Source organism: Hetaerina americana, unplaced genomic scaffold (genome assembly GCF_022747635.1).
Source record: "Hetaerina americana unplaced genomic scaffold, ioHetAmer1.1.p SCAF_6, whole genome shotgun sequence".
Lineage (NCBI taxonomy): Eukaryota > Metazoa > Arthropoda > Insecta > Odonata > Calopterygidae > Hetaerina > Hetaerina americana.
Genome location: NW_027287205.1, coordinates 19,695,008 through 19,712,931, shown reverse-complemented (window position 1 = coordinate 19,712,931; position 17,924 = coordinate 19,695,008). Strand labels below are relative to the sequence as shown.

Sequence of the window (17,924 nt, the reverse complement as noted above, 5' to 3'; positions counted from 1 at the left end):
AAGTCTCCAGTTTGAGAGAACCCCCATACTTTCTTTTCCCTTGACATTTCCTGTATTCCTAAGAATATTCCTCCGTGTAATCAAACCACAGGTTTGTTTAACAGGATGCGTTTACAACACATAGTAAGGCTAACCATAGAAGAGCATGTGATACATAGATCAGGGAAATAAGAAGGGAAGGAGCAGTTCCATTTTATGCGGCCAGTGGTTTCCTATAAAAATTGGAGGCTGAAAATTATCAGCTCGACAGATGCTGAATTGACATCAAACGAAAATTATACTGTCATTTTTAGAATGTTGCAGTTGCAAATTGATATTATTTTGGATTAATCTGAAAATAGCACTTCGACCTTTACATTGGACTTTGAACATTGATTTAACAATTACATACATCCAAGCCCTAGGTGGATGAAAAACCACCTAGGCAAGAATCGAACCCATGACCTCTGGGTTGGCAGACGAGGATGTAACCCTGCTGACAAAAGGGCCGGCAAATTACTCTCTCAATGATTATTTCACGACATATGTAGAAATAAGATACAATCAGATCTATATACAGCTGATTCAACCATACATGAATTGAGTTCTTGTTCTCTAAATCAGTTTTAATCAATCCTGACAAACAATATCCCTTTCTGGATCACTTTCCAAAGACTTTTACCTTCAATTCTAATGCTACGAGGGTAGTTTGAAAGGTTCTTAGAATCACCACAAGGTGTCAGTGCTAGTGCAACAAGTTTCCCATGTGGTACTAGGTCAGCCTTTATGAGTAAACACAAAGCGCATCAGTGCTCTAGCAAGAGATCTGTGGTGTGGACGCCTCTCTGTTGTTGTTCCTGGGTAGCGATTTGCAGAGATGAAAAAATTGAGATTTGAGCAGCGATAAAATACTTGGTGAAGAAAGGTATGAGAGCAAAGGAAATTCATGCCAACTTTCAGGACACTCTGGAGGACTCTCTCCTTCAAAGTCAAGCGTTGCCAAGTGGACAAATGAGTTTAAGTTTAATCAGCAAAGCTTAGATGATGATCCATGCAGTGGTCAGCCAAAATGTGCCACTACCCCCGAAATATTGCAAAAGTGCATGACATGGTCAAGGAGGATTTCCAAATGAAAGTGTGAGAAATTGCTGAAGATGTAGGGATATCACCTGAATGAACATATCACATTTTAACAGTGGAATTGGATGAGAAAATTAACTGCTAGATGGGTGCCGCAACTCTTGATGCAGGATCGTAAACACATCAGAATGGAAATTTCCGAACAAAGTTTGATCTGTTCTAAGAGCAACCAACAAGATTCTCTGAGCCAGTTTTGGCCACAGATGAAACTTGGGTCCACTACTATACCCCAGAGAAAATAAAGCTGTCAAAGTAGTGGAAACTTGTTGATTCCCCACCACCAAAGAGAAAAAAGTCGATACGGTCAGCCAGAGAGGTGATGGTTTCAGTTTTCTGGAATGCGAAAGGGATTCTGCAGATAGATCATCTTCCCACAGGTCTAACAATTGCTGGACAAAACTACATTAACTTCTTGGACCAACTACAGCAAATGATACACGATAAAAGGCCAGGTTTGGTAAGGAAGAAAGTCTTCTTTCATCAAAGCAATGCATGCTCACCACAGAGAAGTGTTGTTGGATGGCAAAATACGTGAACTATAATACGAATTGCTGCCACACCCTCCATATTTGCCTGATTTGGCTCCATCAGATTTCCATCTCTTCCCCATGCTCAAAATTTTCCATGGTGGATGGAGATTCTCTTCAAACAAAGAACTAACAGCCGAAGTAGACAGCTATTCTGCAGGTCTGAAGGAATCTATTTTTCTAGATAGGATCAAGAGATTGGAATATCACTGGACCAAGTGCATTAGTATACAGGGAGACTATATTGAAAAATAAAATAATTTCACTGAGGTAAGTCGTTTATTTCTATTTAATTCTGAGATCTTTTCAAATAAACTTCTCATATAATTGTGAGGGACTTTCTAGAAGGTTAACACAATGCTCAAAGTTTCAACAAAGAATCATCACTATTTTTGAGAAAGGACGGCTCTGAAAAAGGAATGTTTTTTACCAATATGAATGACCCACTAACGCTTTCATTGCATGATGCTTCAGATTACAAAAGGGGACAAATGACTGATCACATTTGAGGACTATTCCTTCCTCAAAACCATTGATAATACTTATTAATTTCAAGGGAAGTAATTTTTCCCTATCCCTATCTATGAACCAACCCTCTTCCTGATGATCACCATGACCAAGAGAAAATTCCCTCTCCTATGAAGCAGTCATAGATACATAAAGCTTATGAGTTATGACACACACACATTGATTACAATTGAAAGAAAAAAAAGTGTCCAGTCCCTTGCATCATACAATGGTTTCCCAATAAATAATCAGTTATTCCCTGAATCCTTATTTAATAATATTAAATCTTAAAATTTAAAAACATGCTAATCATTAATATGCAAATTATATTTTAAAAGAGTTTCAAGAGAAAATTTTATTACAGTATAGAGCATTAAATGTGTAAGGGAAAAAGAAAGATATAGCCCATGGGAGGATCAAACCTGTGACAAAACCACTACTGCCAGGACTACCTAATATTGCCAACATTAATAATCTCCCCAATTACTTTTAATGGCTGCAGACTCATAACTCCCCTGCCATACACCCTCGTTGCAACTTGGAGGGAAGTTGAAATTGAAATAAACTCATACGAAATACTAATAATCACCTATTTCCCTTATGACTAGTGACACAACATCCCTTACAACATATCACACAATAACCTTGCAGCAGCTTACATAGCAAGAGGTATACGTAGACATCTAGCCACGTAAGCAACGTCCTCCCTCCAAAATATATGCAACACATCAAAGGGATTTATCATCATCAACTCTTTTGCAATATTTTCCTGACTATCCTTATCATTGTTACATAATCATTAAAAAAAAACCCCTTCGAGGATGTGTTGTGAAATTTACTGCCCTGTGGATAAGGTTATTTTGAAAGCATACTCACATTCCACTACTAATGCCCTCGAATCACTAGGGATGTTATGCTGTGAAACTTCTTCTGTAACACATGCCATAGTTATTTTTGGCTTTCTAGAACTAAAACATAAGCTAGTCTCCCAAGGAATGCCATGTGAAATGAATTTATTGGACAATTTGACATAAAGCAGAGGAATAACTAAATGAGCACTAATTTGATTTTCAGAAAAGAGGGATGGAGGGAAACTATTTTGTACCTGATACCACTGGTGGAGAAAATAATGAAAAAGAATTAACAGTTCTCATTCCGACCAAAGACCAAAGGGCAACAATAAAGTCAATAAACAAATAATGCAAATAATGAAAATGAAGGAAATGCTTCAGGAGCGTGTATCAACAGAGCAAAAGGCAGCAAGCTGCAGTGATAAAGAAGGGAATAAAGCTGAAAAAAGGACCGCTAACTCAGAGAAGGCGACGAAAAAGTAAAAATCTTAAGGCAAAATAAAAAAATGCAGAGAATGTGATCTATGGCTATAGAGCAGAAGACAACACACATTAAACAGGAGAATTTTAGGGTGCACTATGATTCAAGATGACCATGCCATACAGAAATTTTATACTGTGCTCAATGGAAGACTTTTTGTAACTTAGCAGACAAATGTGACACAAAAATAAAAGACTTACTCATGATACCAAAATTCATGGTTCAATAAAAAAACATTTACTACCTTGATCAAAAATTTCCCGGAATTTATTCAGAAAATTAAAAATACAAGTTTATTCATCTAAATCTATATTGTCCCCTTCAAAGTAATCCCCATCGACTGCAACACACTTATGCCAGCGCTTGATCCAATCCTCGAAACATTTTTTATATTCGGTTTTCGGTATGTCCATCAGTGCTTCCTGCGATTTTTCCATTACTTCCTCTCGGCTGCTAAAACGCGTTCCCCGTAATGGTTTTTTAACTCGATTGAACAGAAAGAAGTCACAGGGAGCCAAATCAGGTGAATTCGGTGGCTGTTGGATGGTATTTGTTGCATTTTTCGTCAAAAAATTACGAATAATGATAGCAAAAGCTATCATTATTCTATGATTTTTATTCTATTATAGCTTCACGCAAACGTCTCATAATGCCCAAATAATACTCTTTGTTTACTGTCTGGCCTTCTGGCAAAAATTCATGATGCACTACACCGTTGTAATCCATGAAAACCATCAGCATTGCCTTCTTTTTTGACTGAAAACGACGTGGTTTTTTTGGTCTCGGCTCATTTGGTGAACGCCATTCACTTGCCTGATGTCTGGATTGCGTGTCGTACTCATAAACCCACGTCTCGTCTCCAGTAATGATCCTTTTGATGAATGTGGGATCGGATTCAGCCACGCAAATCATGTCTTTTGCGACGTCAACACGGTCTCTTTTTTGCATGAAATTGAGGTCTCTTGGCACCAACTTTACTGCTACACGACGGAAACCCAAAAAATTGACCACAATGTCTTGGGCGGATCCATAGGCAATGTTCAAGTCCTCCGCTATTTCTCTGATGGTTAATTTGCGGTTATTGACCAACATTTCTTTTACTTTATCAATTTTTTCACCGACTTTCGATGTCGATGGTCTGCCACTGCGTTCATCATCTTCGATTGACTCACGACCACTTCTGAACCGCTCGTGCCACTGGTAAACGACCGTTTTTTTTAGAGAATCGTTGCCGAAACACTTTTCCAACATTTCCAACGTCCGTGCGCCACTAAATCCGTTTTTTACGCAAAATTTAATACAAGTTCGTTGTTGCAAATTTAAATCCATTTCTGAAATTGTAAAAAATCGCCAACACACACAGAGATAGATGTACTCTTGGCTACGTAACTTTTGCAAATGTCAAGTTATGACACTAAGATTTAAAGGGAATATCAACAACAGATGTACCAATTTAACAAAAAAAACAGAACTCAAATCGGAACGATGGGAGCGCCACACGGTGGTTATTCCGGGAACTTTTTGATCAAGGTAGTATATCCAATATGTGAGATGGGTGGATGTTGTACGGTATTTGTGACAGTGGATTCGATTGGTGATCCTCAGTAAACATTTGCCTCCATGGTAAATTTTTCACGCAAAAAACTAAGAAATTATTATATATTTCAAGTGAAATCTTGCCTATAGTTTCGAAAAAATGATTACTTTGTATAATCATGAAGGAGAGCCTGGAGAGGTAGTTTATCTGTCCATCACTGTCACATTTCTCTATAAATACTGATCTCCTCCTCTAGCCAAAGTTCAATGGGTGTGAAAATTGACCACAATGGGTGCCGTTTCATTTGCAAGACAGAAAACAAAAGTATCCTAATAGACACCAAAAAAACTAATATGCTAAAATCATTCATTTTGAGCATATGCTCACCTGAAATCGTAAATAAATCTGAGAAAACATACCAACTGTCAAATTATGAATAATTATAACACATGGAATCCTTCTAGAACTATAATTTTATGAACTAGTGATTTACGGAATGGCACAAAGAGATATTTTCTTGGGATGGATAATACTAGAATCAGGACTAGAAATATAAGAATCAACACTGGGAGTGAAACTGTTAAGTTTTATACTTGACCCATGATTAATTGATGTGAAAATGCCCTTTTTTAAAAGATTCTCATTTCTCAAGTTATGCAACGGTATTTAGAGTCCCACTGATTAGTTGCAGTGAAATAAATGTTTCTTAATAGATTCTTGAAACAATTAGGTAGACATAACAGAGAGCAAATTTGGGTCGTTATCGTACAAGTAATTAAAATACAAATCGAGAAGCTTAACTCCATCAATAAAAGTGCTGTCTGAAGTTACCAGTTAGCATTTCAGTGAATTATCATGCCTTTAAAAACAAGACAATGAGCACTGCTGTACTACTGTAGATGAAAACTCTTTTTAAGAAATTACACTTGTTTTGCATGATGTAGAAAAATAACCAACAGGGCTTGACTGTCTTTATAATGCTTGTACTGTACGTGAAGCTTAGTGGAGTCAGCAAAATAACGTGTATTACAATAAAGGAGTCAAATTTGAATTGTACAATAACCTGACAGCTCATCTGTCAAGAAATTTACTTGTGTCCTTAGGCAAAGTTGACATTAGTTGGAATATTCCTACACCTAACTTAAAAGAACATAGATAACAAGAATGAACAATACGCCCAAGGACAGTTCTGCAATGGATTCTGTATTTTCAATCCAAATCTGTCTTTCCATAGCTGACTTCACCCGCATGCACTTAGCTAATGGGAGACAGTTATTAGAGAAATGATATAAAACATATTAACCAGTGACTAAAGAATTGACATAAAATTTTGGGCCTTTTGTAGACTGCTTATTAAGACCTCATAAATTGTATATAATTTACGTAGTATGTCACTTTACATCATAAAAACTTAATGGGCTATATTTTATAAACCTGAAATTTTTATATGCATATTATAAGGACATCAATATCAGCTACTTCTAAGAATACAGTTCTGATTACAATGGCAGAAAATAGAGCCGAGACTTTGAAGTACTTTGGTGCAAACATGAAGTAAAATATTACTTCCAAAAATTAAACCTATCATCAGGAAATCAACAATGTGAGTGGAATAAGGGAAATGAAGACCTAAAGCAATTGGATAATGAAGAGACCATGGGTGAAATTATTGAAGCCTCCAATGATGTGGAAAACTATAAAGATGGCAAAACGACCACTTTGTGTGAGCTCTAATTCGAAAAGCAAATTTATGAGCCGCAGTCTGTGCTAAATCAGTTGTTTGACATTCAACTAAACCATGATTAGATGAAAAGATTTAATTTTATCTGATTTGAGCAGTTTTTATTACAAAAAAAAGTACTGCACTAGTCCTAATTGAATATGTTCTAAATTTTGGTGATGCAACATTCATGTTTGATTAAAAAAATGCAATTCTTTACAAATTCTGTCCTCATTCCATCAAACATTGTGAGGTATAATATAGTTGATAATAAAAAATGTTCGATAATAAGCAAAATAATTAGTCCCTTCACATAACTGTCATATCCTATAATGTCTTGAACAACAAAATCTAAGCTCATCTATTTTCTCCTATTTAAAGAAAATGTAAAACAAGCAAAGAAAGTCTTTACACAAGGTACAATATCAATATGATCCTTACCACAACCTTTATACAGTAGCATTCATTTTTTGCCAGAATCCTTCCGAATAGGAACAGAGAACCTCTTTTGTTTTTTCCCACAAAGCTTTTGAGGATTTTTAATAGCCTTACAAATTCGAACTTTCCTGCAATAAATTAATATGTTAGCCAATTAACAAAACAATATGCATTCTAGAATACTATTCTCATCTGATACGTATCATTTTTAATTCACACGATTATCACAGTGAAGACACACAGACTAATTTATGAAGAATAAAGGAAATGCAACTTTGGATGTAGTATGAAATGAATAGTTACGGAGGTGTTAGGTAAAAGATGCTATTGACAACCTTAAGAAGAAGCTAGTTGTGATCGATTGCTACACACTAACATCTTCAAAAAGTTGCACAACAATGTGTTTTCATTCTTGTACAATGAATGAGCCAATATAAAAGTACATTGGATACAGTAAGTAAGGTTGCTCTACACTATCTTAGAAGTCAACCTATACTATTTACAGAGTATCACTGCTTGACACTTTCTAGTCTCATAAAACACATACAAAATTATATTATTATTGGGGGATTAAAATTTTGTTTGTAGAACAAGCAATTGTAGCCACTGAAAGATTAGAAGAGAATGACGGGGGAGTTTCAGAGGCAAGTTAATGAAAACTACGTGCTCCACAGGAAACCAAATAACGCCAGACTATTCCAAAGACACATGAAAAAGAGTTTAAGACCTAAATCTTCCCTAGTATATTATACTAATACAAAGTGGAAAAACAAAGAGTAATTCCAAAAACAAAATTACCTAACCTTCTTCTTTGGAAGTACCGTAGAATCCTAATTTCTTAATCATGCACTGCCAAGGTTTACTGATAATTGAATGCATTAATGGGAAGATGTAACTGAAGCACAGTAATATGGTTATCAATTCACAGATACTACATTAAGTATAAGACTTACTAAAATTTAAATAATATTAAAATTGTTACTTACAGTTTCCGAGTTTGAGAGTCGGGAGTCGATGGCCTAGGTGATGATGATGATGATGGTGGCAGTTTAAGAGTTAATTTGGGGACAGATGTCTCTGATTTATCCTCACGCTAGAAAGATGAAAACAATAATTTTTTTAATTAGTAAAACATTAAATGGAATAAAACCTAGTTCATGACCTACCTAGAGATATTTCGTGATTACACAAGAGATAACAAAATAAGATATTTCAAAATAATAATTAAGAGAAAAATTAATACTTGAGTAGGCCAAAATAGCAGAATAGATAGTAAAATTGACAATCTAATAAGTAACAGAAAGCCAGCACAACAGCTATTACAGAATTACATATTTTAAAGCAACTAAACATGTTTAAATATATTTATTTGCAAAAAAATTAACAACATTATAGCAGGTAACAGTTCTCATAACTAACCTAATTGACAGGTAATTTTAAAGTTGAGAAATTCATCAAGAAATGCAAAGCATATAGCAGCCAAGATGCCATTCTTTGCCATGCCTTAAATACTAGAAATTTCAAAATATTGTAGCTTAATTTACTAATATCTCCCAATGTAACTTGGGAAAGCATATTTTTTTACAAACAATATAAGAAAAATCTCCACTTTCAGGCTTCAGTTCGTGGAATTGTTTTATGTCCAATTTTAAGAGTTGTTCATTTTCCACAGACTTTATTTCACCAACTTGTGGCATCAACAGGCACAAGTGACACACACAGCTGTTGAATATATACCCATCGGACAGAGGAGAGGGGGACGTGGAAGGTAAGGGGATGGTGGGTTTTCTGGGACTTCAAAGTCGGTGGTCGTAGCTTTTTCAGTTAAAGGAAGAAGAGGTGGTGGTGCCTTGGTTATGACTAAGCATTGGGTCTGGTCCAGGTTTAAGTGAGTACGTTGAACAGTTGGGTTTGTTTACCCTAGAGATCAATTGTTCTGAGATTAAAAATATAGCCACCAGCGATGGACGCAACCCAAACCTGGTGGGAAAAATAATCCAAAAAAAGCTGAAAAAAAATGGCCATAAGACAAATTTTTCCCTCTCAGCCACCCAATTCTGAAGCCTTCAAGTGGCGTTCGATCTCTTTCCTAGATTTCTCCTATAAAATCTCAAATTGCATTCGAACTACACTCAAAGCAGCCTTTTACACACCCCTTACTCTCTCTAAAATCTTTGCTGATGGCAAAGACAATGTTATGTCGGTCAAACTGGGAGGAATTTTGAAATATAAGCCCAAGAACACGCCAGGTATCACAAAAAGCAAAACCCCGATTCCCTCTTCGCAAAAAATATCTTAGATTTTAAAAATAATAGCAATTTTGTCCCAGAAATACTACATGTTCTCCCTAAAAATTTGAAAATGGATGCTCCAGAGCTTATCGAGATTCGAAGGCACCTGGTAGATCCCAGTACAACACCATGCAATGAGCAATTGCGTGCCCATCCCTCTCCTCTCTTTTCTGAAAAATTGACCTTGAAGGTAAACAAACCAAACTGTTCGACTGTCCAATTTTAGTTTAAAAAATATTTATCCTAGAAAGGGGAATCCTTCATTTTTAAAATGACGTGCTTGAAATAACAATTAAATTGTGTCAAATGTCCTCTCTTAAAGGGGAAATCGGAGGAAAAGTAACATGAAATCTTCGGTATTGAAATTCCTTAACTCTTTTCATAGGTACTTACGTGACATTTACGAAACATCTCAGATTATTTGACCCGAAGGCAAAACTGTAAGCACATTCATAAATCATTTTATGCATGAAAATAAAATCCTGAGTGATGATAACACTAAATTTTTTAAATTACAATTTCATGCTAAACTATGTGTGTGCAATGAAAGGTCAATTTCATTCTAACGTATGCCTGCGCAAGTAAAGGTTTTCAATTGACATTTGAAATCAATTATTTAGCTTCCCTAATTATTACTTTTAATCTTTTTAAAATGCGCACTATTTGTTTTTTCTTCTCCCAAATGACTTGGTAACTTAATGAGTTCAATTAAAACACAAGTTATGTAATCAACACGTTACCACTAATATTGGTTTTATGAATAAGTTCAAACCTGCATTCCTTACGTGAAGTGCTTAGTTATGTTCTTATATTCAAACTGAAACAGCCGGGATGCCAGAGTTAGATGTCTATTGAAATAAAAGGAACAATGTGCAGTGCTCACCTCTTTCTCCTTGTCTTTCTTCTTTTCCTTCTTCTCCTTCTTTTCCTTCCCCTTCTCCTTGTCTTTATCACGTTCTTTCTTCTCCTCTTTGTCTCTCTTCTTCTCACCCTTCTCTTTCCCCTTGCCCTTCTCTTTCTTATCTTTCTTTTTCTTCACTTTATCCTTGTCCTTTTTCTCCTTCTTGTGCTCCTTGGATTTCTTTGCATGCAAGAGGAGATGGTGGAAACAAAGGAAGTGTGTGAGATCATCAGAGTATTCAACAAGGTACACTGTGTGGAACATGCATCTTGATTCTAAAATGGCTTAGGACTTCTTTGACCGTTAAAACAAATCAAGATGGGCAGCTGTTGGAGGAATTACATCAATTATGGGCATTACTGTTAGCATGTTATTTGGCTTAACTGAATGAAATTTAAAGTAATATCGCAGCAAAAAGACTACTATAAAATCAATTACCCTTCAGATTTAGAGTAGATTGACTCCTCACACATGTCCCGTCATCAATGCACTCTAACTTTTATTAGTCAATATACTAAGACAGCCGTTACCTTATGAATATTTTTGATATCTACAATTATTATATGATAACAGAATAAGCAACTATTAATATTTACAGTATTTATAGATTTACATACTGTTTATTATATGATAATAGACTTAATTAGCTAATTGCACCATCATTTTAACATTAATTATTAGAGTGTAAGAAATAAAAGGTATAACAGGTGTATATTATAAAATGAAAGTGTAAAAGGTCTGTTCAAAAAGTATGGCAAATTTTGAATTTCAGCGGGTGACATATATTTGATTTTTTTGGCGTTATGTTGGTACTTATGTCTCTCACTTGGGCCAGAAGTTCGGCCATGTTGAATGTTCAGTTAATTGTTGACAGCTGTTTTCCTTGGACGTGATTTGGCTTGTCTTCGATTTTTGCCTGTTCCAAAAAATGGATCAAAGAATCTGTATCAAATTTTGTGTGAAAAACAAAATTAAGTGCGTGGACGCATTCCGAATGTTTACTATGGCATATGGAGAAGCTACCTTGGACCGAAGTAACGTTTATCGGTGGTACAAAATGTTCTCTGATGGCCGAGAAGATGTGAACGACAAAGAGCGTGCTGGATGCCAGAGCACATCAACAACAGACGAAAACATTGATGAAGTGAAGAAGAAAAGAGTATTGGCCAATTGTTGAATCATCGTTAGAGAAATTGCCGAGGACCTAAACATATCGATTGACTCGTGCCATTCAATTTTTACCAATGCTTTGGGCATGACACAGGTCGCCGTGAACTTTGCACCTCAATTCGGGCTCAATTTTGACGAAAAACAGCAACGCATTAACATTGCTAATGAGGTGTTTGACTCTGTCCGTAACGACCCAAATTTGCTCCAGAGGGTCACAACTGGTGACGAATCATGGTGTATTGTTACGACGTGGAAACTAAAGCTCCATCATCCCAATGGAAACTGCAGCAAGAGCCAAGACCAAAAAAAGCGCGCCTAGTTCGGTCGAATGTGAAAGTTTTGCTTACAGTTTTCTTCGATTGCAGGGGCGTGGTGCATCATGAGTTCTTGCCACAGGGTAGAACGGTAAATAAGGAATATTACCAGCAAGATATGCACAATTTGCATGAAGCAATCCACCACATATGCCTGGATTTGCGGAAGAACAAAAATTGGCTTTTGCACCATGACAACGCCCCTGCTCACACATCATTGCTTATGCGTGAATTTTTGCCAAAAACAACACACCAATGATGCTGCAGCCACCATATTCTCCAGATCTGGCCCCCAGTGACTTTTTCTCGTTCCCAAAACTGAAGAGGCCCATGAAAGGACGACGCTATGCTACAATAGACAAGATAAAGACTGCATCGAAGGAGTAGCTGAACAAGATCACAAAAAATCATTTTTTGAAGTGCTTCGAGGATTGGATAAAATGTTGGCGCAGGTGTATAATATCTAATGGGAATTACTTTGAAGGTGACAAAATAGATATTCATGAGTAAATAAATAATTTTTGAAAAAAAAAACACAAAAGTCATGATACTTTTTGAACCGACCTCATACTAATGACTGATTTTAAGTTTTAACAGAATTGAAACATGGAATATTCAGTAATACCTTACAGTATTAATAGTATATATTAAATACATAAGTCTTCATACTTTTTCCTTTTATGAGGAAAGAGAAGTTGTCCTTACTGTGCCTATGTGGTGGAGATATTAAATTCATGGCTCCACACTTCATTTTAATTAGCTAGCCCCATGTTGGCCAGTTTCATGGTTGCAAATTTTCTTGTGAAGTCAATCATCAATTCCAAAATGGCTTTTGGGAAAACTACTGTCTCACTGACAATTCAATGACATTTCAGGGGTTTCATTCAATGACACACCAGAACAAAATTTCTCTTGTCCATCTCACTGCCTTTTTACGTTCAACTATATGAGTTATCTCAGTAGTAATTGTGGACCACGTGGTCCTTATTTTTACGGTTAATGGCACTACTTATATAGTATAAAGCATAAGGTGGAGTGCACAAAACATAACTCACCTTCTCAACTACTTTCTCCTTGGGAACCAGGGGATGAGGCTGTGATTTTTCCACAACCTTCTCAGTTTTCACCACTACAGGACCTGGAGGAGAGATGCACGGCTGGGGTGCCGCAATTGGTTTATCGGGTGGTTCCTCTTTGACCTCCATTTGCTCATCAGGTCTGGGTTGCATGAACACGGCTGGGGGAAGGGGCAAGTTGGGCATGGCAGGGTGGGGCAGGTTTGAGCTCAAGGGGTGTTGACCCAGAGCTCCTCCACCTGGCTTGGGAAGGCCTGAGTAGGAGATGGGGAATCTGGAGAGGAGGTGGTGACTGAGCGGAGGAGGGATGAGGCCAGGGGGTGGCGGGCAGGAGGGAAAGAAGGGGAACACTGGAGTTTGGACATTTTCCTGTGGCTCCGGAACCTCAGGAGTTTTGGGTCTTCCAGAGTTCTCATAATCATTTACCTCGACCTTGATTTTCTTAGCGCTCAGAAGATCTTTTGCCAATTTCCCCTTAGAATCTTTCTTTGACTTTGACTTATCTTTTTTTTTCTTCTTTTCCATTATTTTCTCTAACTTACGAGCCGGGGTGGGTAATTCTGGCGTCTTTGGAGTCGATGGAGTTCCTGGCGGTGACAAATCATTGTCATCAAACATATAAATATCTTTACTAGAATCAGGGCCATGGGCCATAACAACGTTACTTACCGAACTATCGTTTTTAGATACAGAACTAGAAACCGCCATTACCTGCGATTTTGATTCCCTAACTAATTTAGAATCATGAGAAATTTCCTTCATGCCACGCATTATTACTGCATTAATACAATCATTTATTTGCACAAGTCTAGCCTCGCGTTGTTGATTTTGAACTTCGAATTCATCTATCACTAAACCTGGGGAGCTTTCCCTTGAGTCTTTAGGATAGAACTCCATGGGATCAATTCGATCAAATTTATCTTTTTCAAGTTTTTCCTCCTTTACTTTAGAAATCTTTTTAAAAATATTGAGCTTTTGTTTGTCCGGCTCCGAAGACAATTTTCCTTCCACTGTTTTAGGAGCTTTAACTTTTTCTACACTATGAATTTTAGGTTGAGGAAACAGAGGAATAGTTTGAAACTTATCAACTTTAGACATTTTCGACTGACTAGCAACTTTATTAAATTTAAGAGCTTTTCCATGTGACTTACTTAATGACATTTTAGAACTACTCATCTTAGATTTACTTCCTGACCCACCTGAAGTACTGCGGGCCATCAACTTCAGTGCACCTGCTTTGAAAGCTTTCAATTTAGAAAATTCCTTCATGCTGATCAACTTTTTGACCTTTGAATCATCAACCAGCATGTGTTTCTGACTCTTTTTGGCCTCTTTTGATTTTGTCTCCTTCTTCTTGTTTTCCTTGTTCAACCTCTTAAGTCCATCAAGTGATTTCTTTAGCGTCCCCTTCTTTGATTTCTTTTCACCTTTGACCTCTGGAGGTACCATTGGGTAGGATGGTGGCAGGGGAGAATTAGAACGGGAATCAGAAGGTGGAATTGGTATTCGAGATTCTGGGAGCTTTCCTTCTCTGGCTGGCGACAGAAAGCCTGATGTGGTCATTATAACACTTGTTATCTCTCTAAGCGGTCTTCCCTCCTCCTCAGGAGTAGACCTGGAAATACAAAGGTGGCAACATATACATTTTTGAGAGAGGGAATCAATGAATTATGAAAATTAAGCAGATTTGGTTCATGTTTGAGGTGTGCTCATTAAGTTCCAATAACAGTTATCCCAAGCTGTTATTCATGGCAGAGATACTCGTATCTTTGCTTAATGATAGTCAACTTTGATTATCAATGATTAAGGAAATTATATGAGACCTCAAAAAAGAATTGAAAAAATTTTCTTCTGAAATAATATACCTGTATACATATATTTAATAAGACTTCCAATATATGTACCATAAGGCTGCCTATTTTTGTTTTAAATCCTGAAATTTCTTTCAAAACAATCAAAGCAATATTAATCGAAATAGGAAAGGTATTCATCATAGGAAAGAAAAACACCTCTGTTTCACAAAGTTATGTTATCCACCATTGCATAAAGTGGTTTAAAAGAAAATTTTTAGGTTGTTCACAGATCAGATTATCAAACTAACAGATAACTAGTCCCATATCAGTTTACAAATTGTTTAAAACGCCTAAGTAACCAATTTATCAGAAAAAACTAATTTTACTGAAACAATAATACCTAATGCAGACTTAAAAAAGAAACATGGAACAAATTTGATAAAGATAGGGCATCTCTGAAGGGCAATCACATTGTATATAAATTTAGATTATTTGGATGTAATTTTGAGGTTTAAATTACATTGATTTAAATGAAGATCTGTCAAAGTAGTAAAACATTGGGTTATTCTAGGTTACAATGTAATTAAGCACTCAAAAACTTTTAATACATTTTAGGAAAAAAATTAAAGATGCAAAAGAATGTAGCTCATAAAAGCAAACAAGTAATATTCCTTCCTCAATGAGTTTGACTAATTACTCTGGAATTTTTCCTTAGCCTAGCCCAAACCCAAAATAGCCAACAAAATAACAAGAATAACAGCAATTTTTCCGGGAAAAATAAAACTATTTTTCATTTTCCTCAGGATTCATTTTTACCCTAAAAATTATTTTTCAAAGTGATGTGAATTTTTTACAGTCAGCATAGTATTACAACAATGGTAACCCCATAACCTTTTCATTAGAATAGTATTTCTCCTTCTAGCAGAGGTTATGATCATAAGATGAAGAGTATAAAACTTTCTATGGAAATTATCGCAACAAGTAGCCATACCATTAAGTTCCATGAATATGGTTGTAAAGAGTAATAGTTACATACTTGGAACTTGAAAAATTGCCACATCATCAGTCTTTGACAAATGAAATAACCAGCTTCTCACTTACAAGGTTGACTCTATTCCTTCAACAACTTTTTCATTCAATACTTTTCATTTTTTATTGACAAAATATGGAATCATGGATGAATGGTTATAGTTACTTACCTTAAACGTTTGGAAGCACTGGATTCAGATGAAATGGGTTCACCAGGGCGCTTAAAAACACCAGCTTTAGGACTATGCAAAGGAGAGGATCCGTTTGGACTACCTGCGTTGTCAGCTGAAGCTATATTTTGTTTCCCATTGTATTCATCTTCTGTAATGAACAACACGGGAGAAATAATTTCTATTTTTTAGCAAATATCAAATTATATTTTCCGGAAAGGAAATAATTTATTCCTCACAAACCATTAGTTAAGTCGACCAAAGCCTGTAATTTTTTCAAATAAATTTTTGAGCAAGCAAATAGCTGTGATACCAAATTTATAATTAACCAAAACCAACTACCTACATGCCCTTACAAAAATCTCTACACTCTACTACTCTTAACTGGGAATATGTACCTCATAAGACATACCATATAATACTCTCTAAGGGTATATGAACCTGAGAAAATTGGTGTCAGTGCCAAGGATTGGATATGACTATTTAAAATTAAGTTAACCTACCTCTTCACAAAGTGTCAAGTTTGAGCTACATTGAAAACACAATCAGAGTTATGGTTACTTAAATATTACCTGTCAAATAATTTGTGTTAAAATAATAGGTTAAGATGTAAATTTTCAACAACTTATTTCAGAATATATTGCTAATGGCTTAACTACTTATAATTAAAGAGAATTAGTGCTGAAAAATCAAGCTCTTAATTTAAAAAACATTGAAACAATTGAGTACACAAGAATGTAATACTGTTTACATCAGTTCTGAAACATTGGAGTATTTGTGTAGCTAGGGTAAGTTTTTGATGGCCAGGAAGAATGACCATTGCTTTTATACAAACCACTGAACATAAACACAAAATATTAAACATTAAAATGATCCATTCATTAACTCCACATTTTTTTCCAGCCTTATTTCATCCAATATGTCTTATCTTCTCCTTCCTTACCCTCTCCTAAGCAACATTTTCTCCCCCTCTAATAGTCTTCAACATTTCATGGCCTCTCAGTATTCCCTCCATCCACTTTTTCTGCCTTTGAATTTCTAACATTTACCTCTATTCATACCATACTTAGTACTTACTTTTTTGTTTTCCTGTTCGTCTATTTTAAATTTTCTATTCTTCTCCACTACCACAACTCAAAAGCCTCAAATCCATGCTACCCTCTTTCCTCAATTACTAAGTTGTCTACGTTTCTGATCTCTAAAAAACTTCACACTCCATAAATTAGTTTTCATTAATCTTTTCTTAAAATATTTACTCAAAATACCATTCACTGATTTGATATGTCTCCCAATTATTTTATCCAATCCTCCTCCAATACTTCCCATGCCCCTCTTGCTGATGGCCGCAGAGGCATCAATTTCTATAAATGAATTATTGCACCAATACTTGCCATAGAATTTCCATGCAGTGTCCTTCTCCTTCCTCTTTTATTTTCAAGGCCGTCCCAATTAGAGAAGTAAAGATACCAAAATTGTCTGCATATCACACATGCTTTAACTCTTATCTTAGTTTCGTGAAAAGTATAAAAACTTTGTTATCCCCATAACCATATGTCATGGCTTTATCATATTGCCTGGATTCCACATTCCTTTCCAAACTCTACATATTTTGAGATGAGTCAATCTAACACCAATACCATTAGTAACATCTAATAATAATTAATACTTGAGGAATACAAACTGAAGTAATCATTGTGAAGTGCCATTCAGTGAATTACCATACAGAAAAGTGAGCGTCATTCAGCTATAAACACCTTTTCATAATGGAGATGATAGGGTAAGTTTTTGTTGGCATTTATAACTTCAGTTAGAACACTACCCAATTGTAAAAAAAGTCTTATGTAGCCAGAACATCAATTCCTCCATGATATTTCTTTTTAAGACCTAAGACAAGAGGAGCATTAAAATTTATAATCATCATTTCATCAAGTAAAGTTCTAATAAAGTTTTTCTTTGTGATTCTTCAAGAGAAAATGAAAAAGCACCCCCTAAATCATTTC

General features: G+C 35.8%; 1 protein-coding gene across 3 annotated transcripts in view; it reads right to left on the bottom strand.

The window, feature by feature from the left end:
* The window catches only part of Taf3 (TBP-associated factor 3), a 44,975-nt gene that overhangs the window by 8,600 nt on the left and 18,451 nt on the right, over positions 1–17,924 (bottom strand). The window contains exons 3-7 of one of the 3 annotated variants that reach the window (XM_071593508.1): positions 15,925–16,075; positions 14,132–14,547; positions 12,912–13,519; positions 10,355–10,552; positions 8,167–8,273 (exon numbers count right to left, since the gene is read on the bottom strand). In XM_071593508.1, the coding sequence (XP_071449609.1) occupies positions 8,167–8,273; positions 10,355–10,552; positions 12,912–13,519; positions 14,132–14,547; positions 15,925–16,075 (1,480 nt within the window). Of the gene's footprint in view, positions 1–7,196; positions 7,309–8,166; positions 8,274–10,354; positions 10,553–12,911; positions 14,548–15,924; positions 16,076–17,924 lie in introns of those variants that run through there. The other 2 variants (XM_071593510.1, XM_071593507.1) reach the window with 2 other exon arrangements.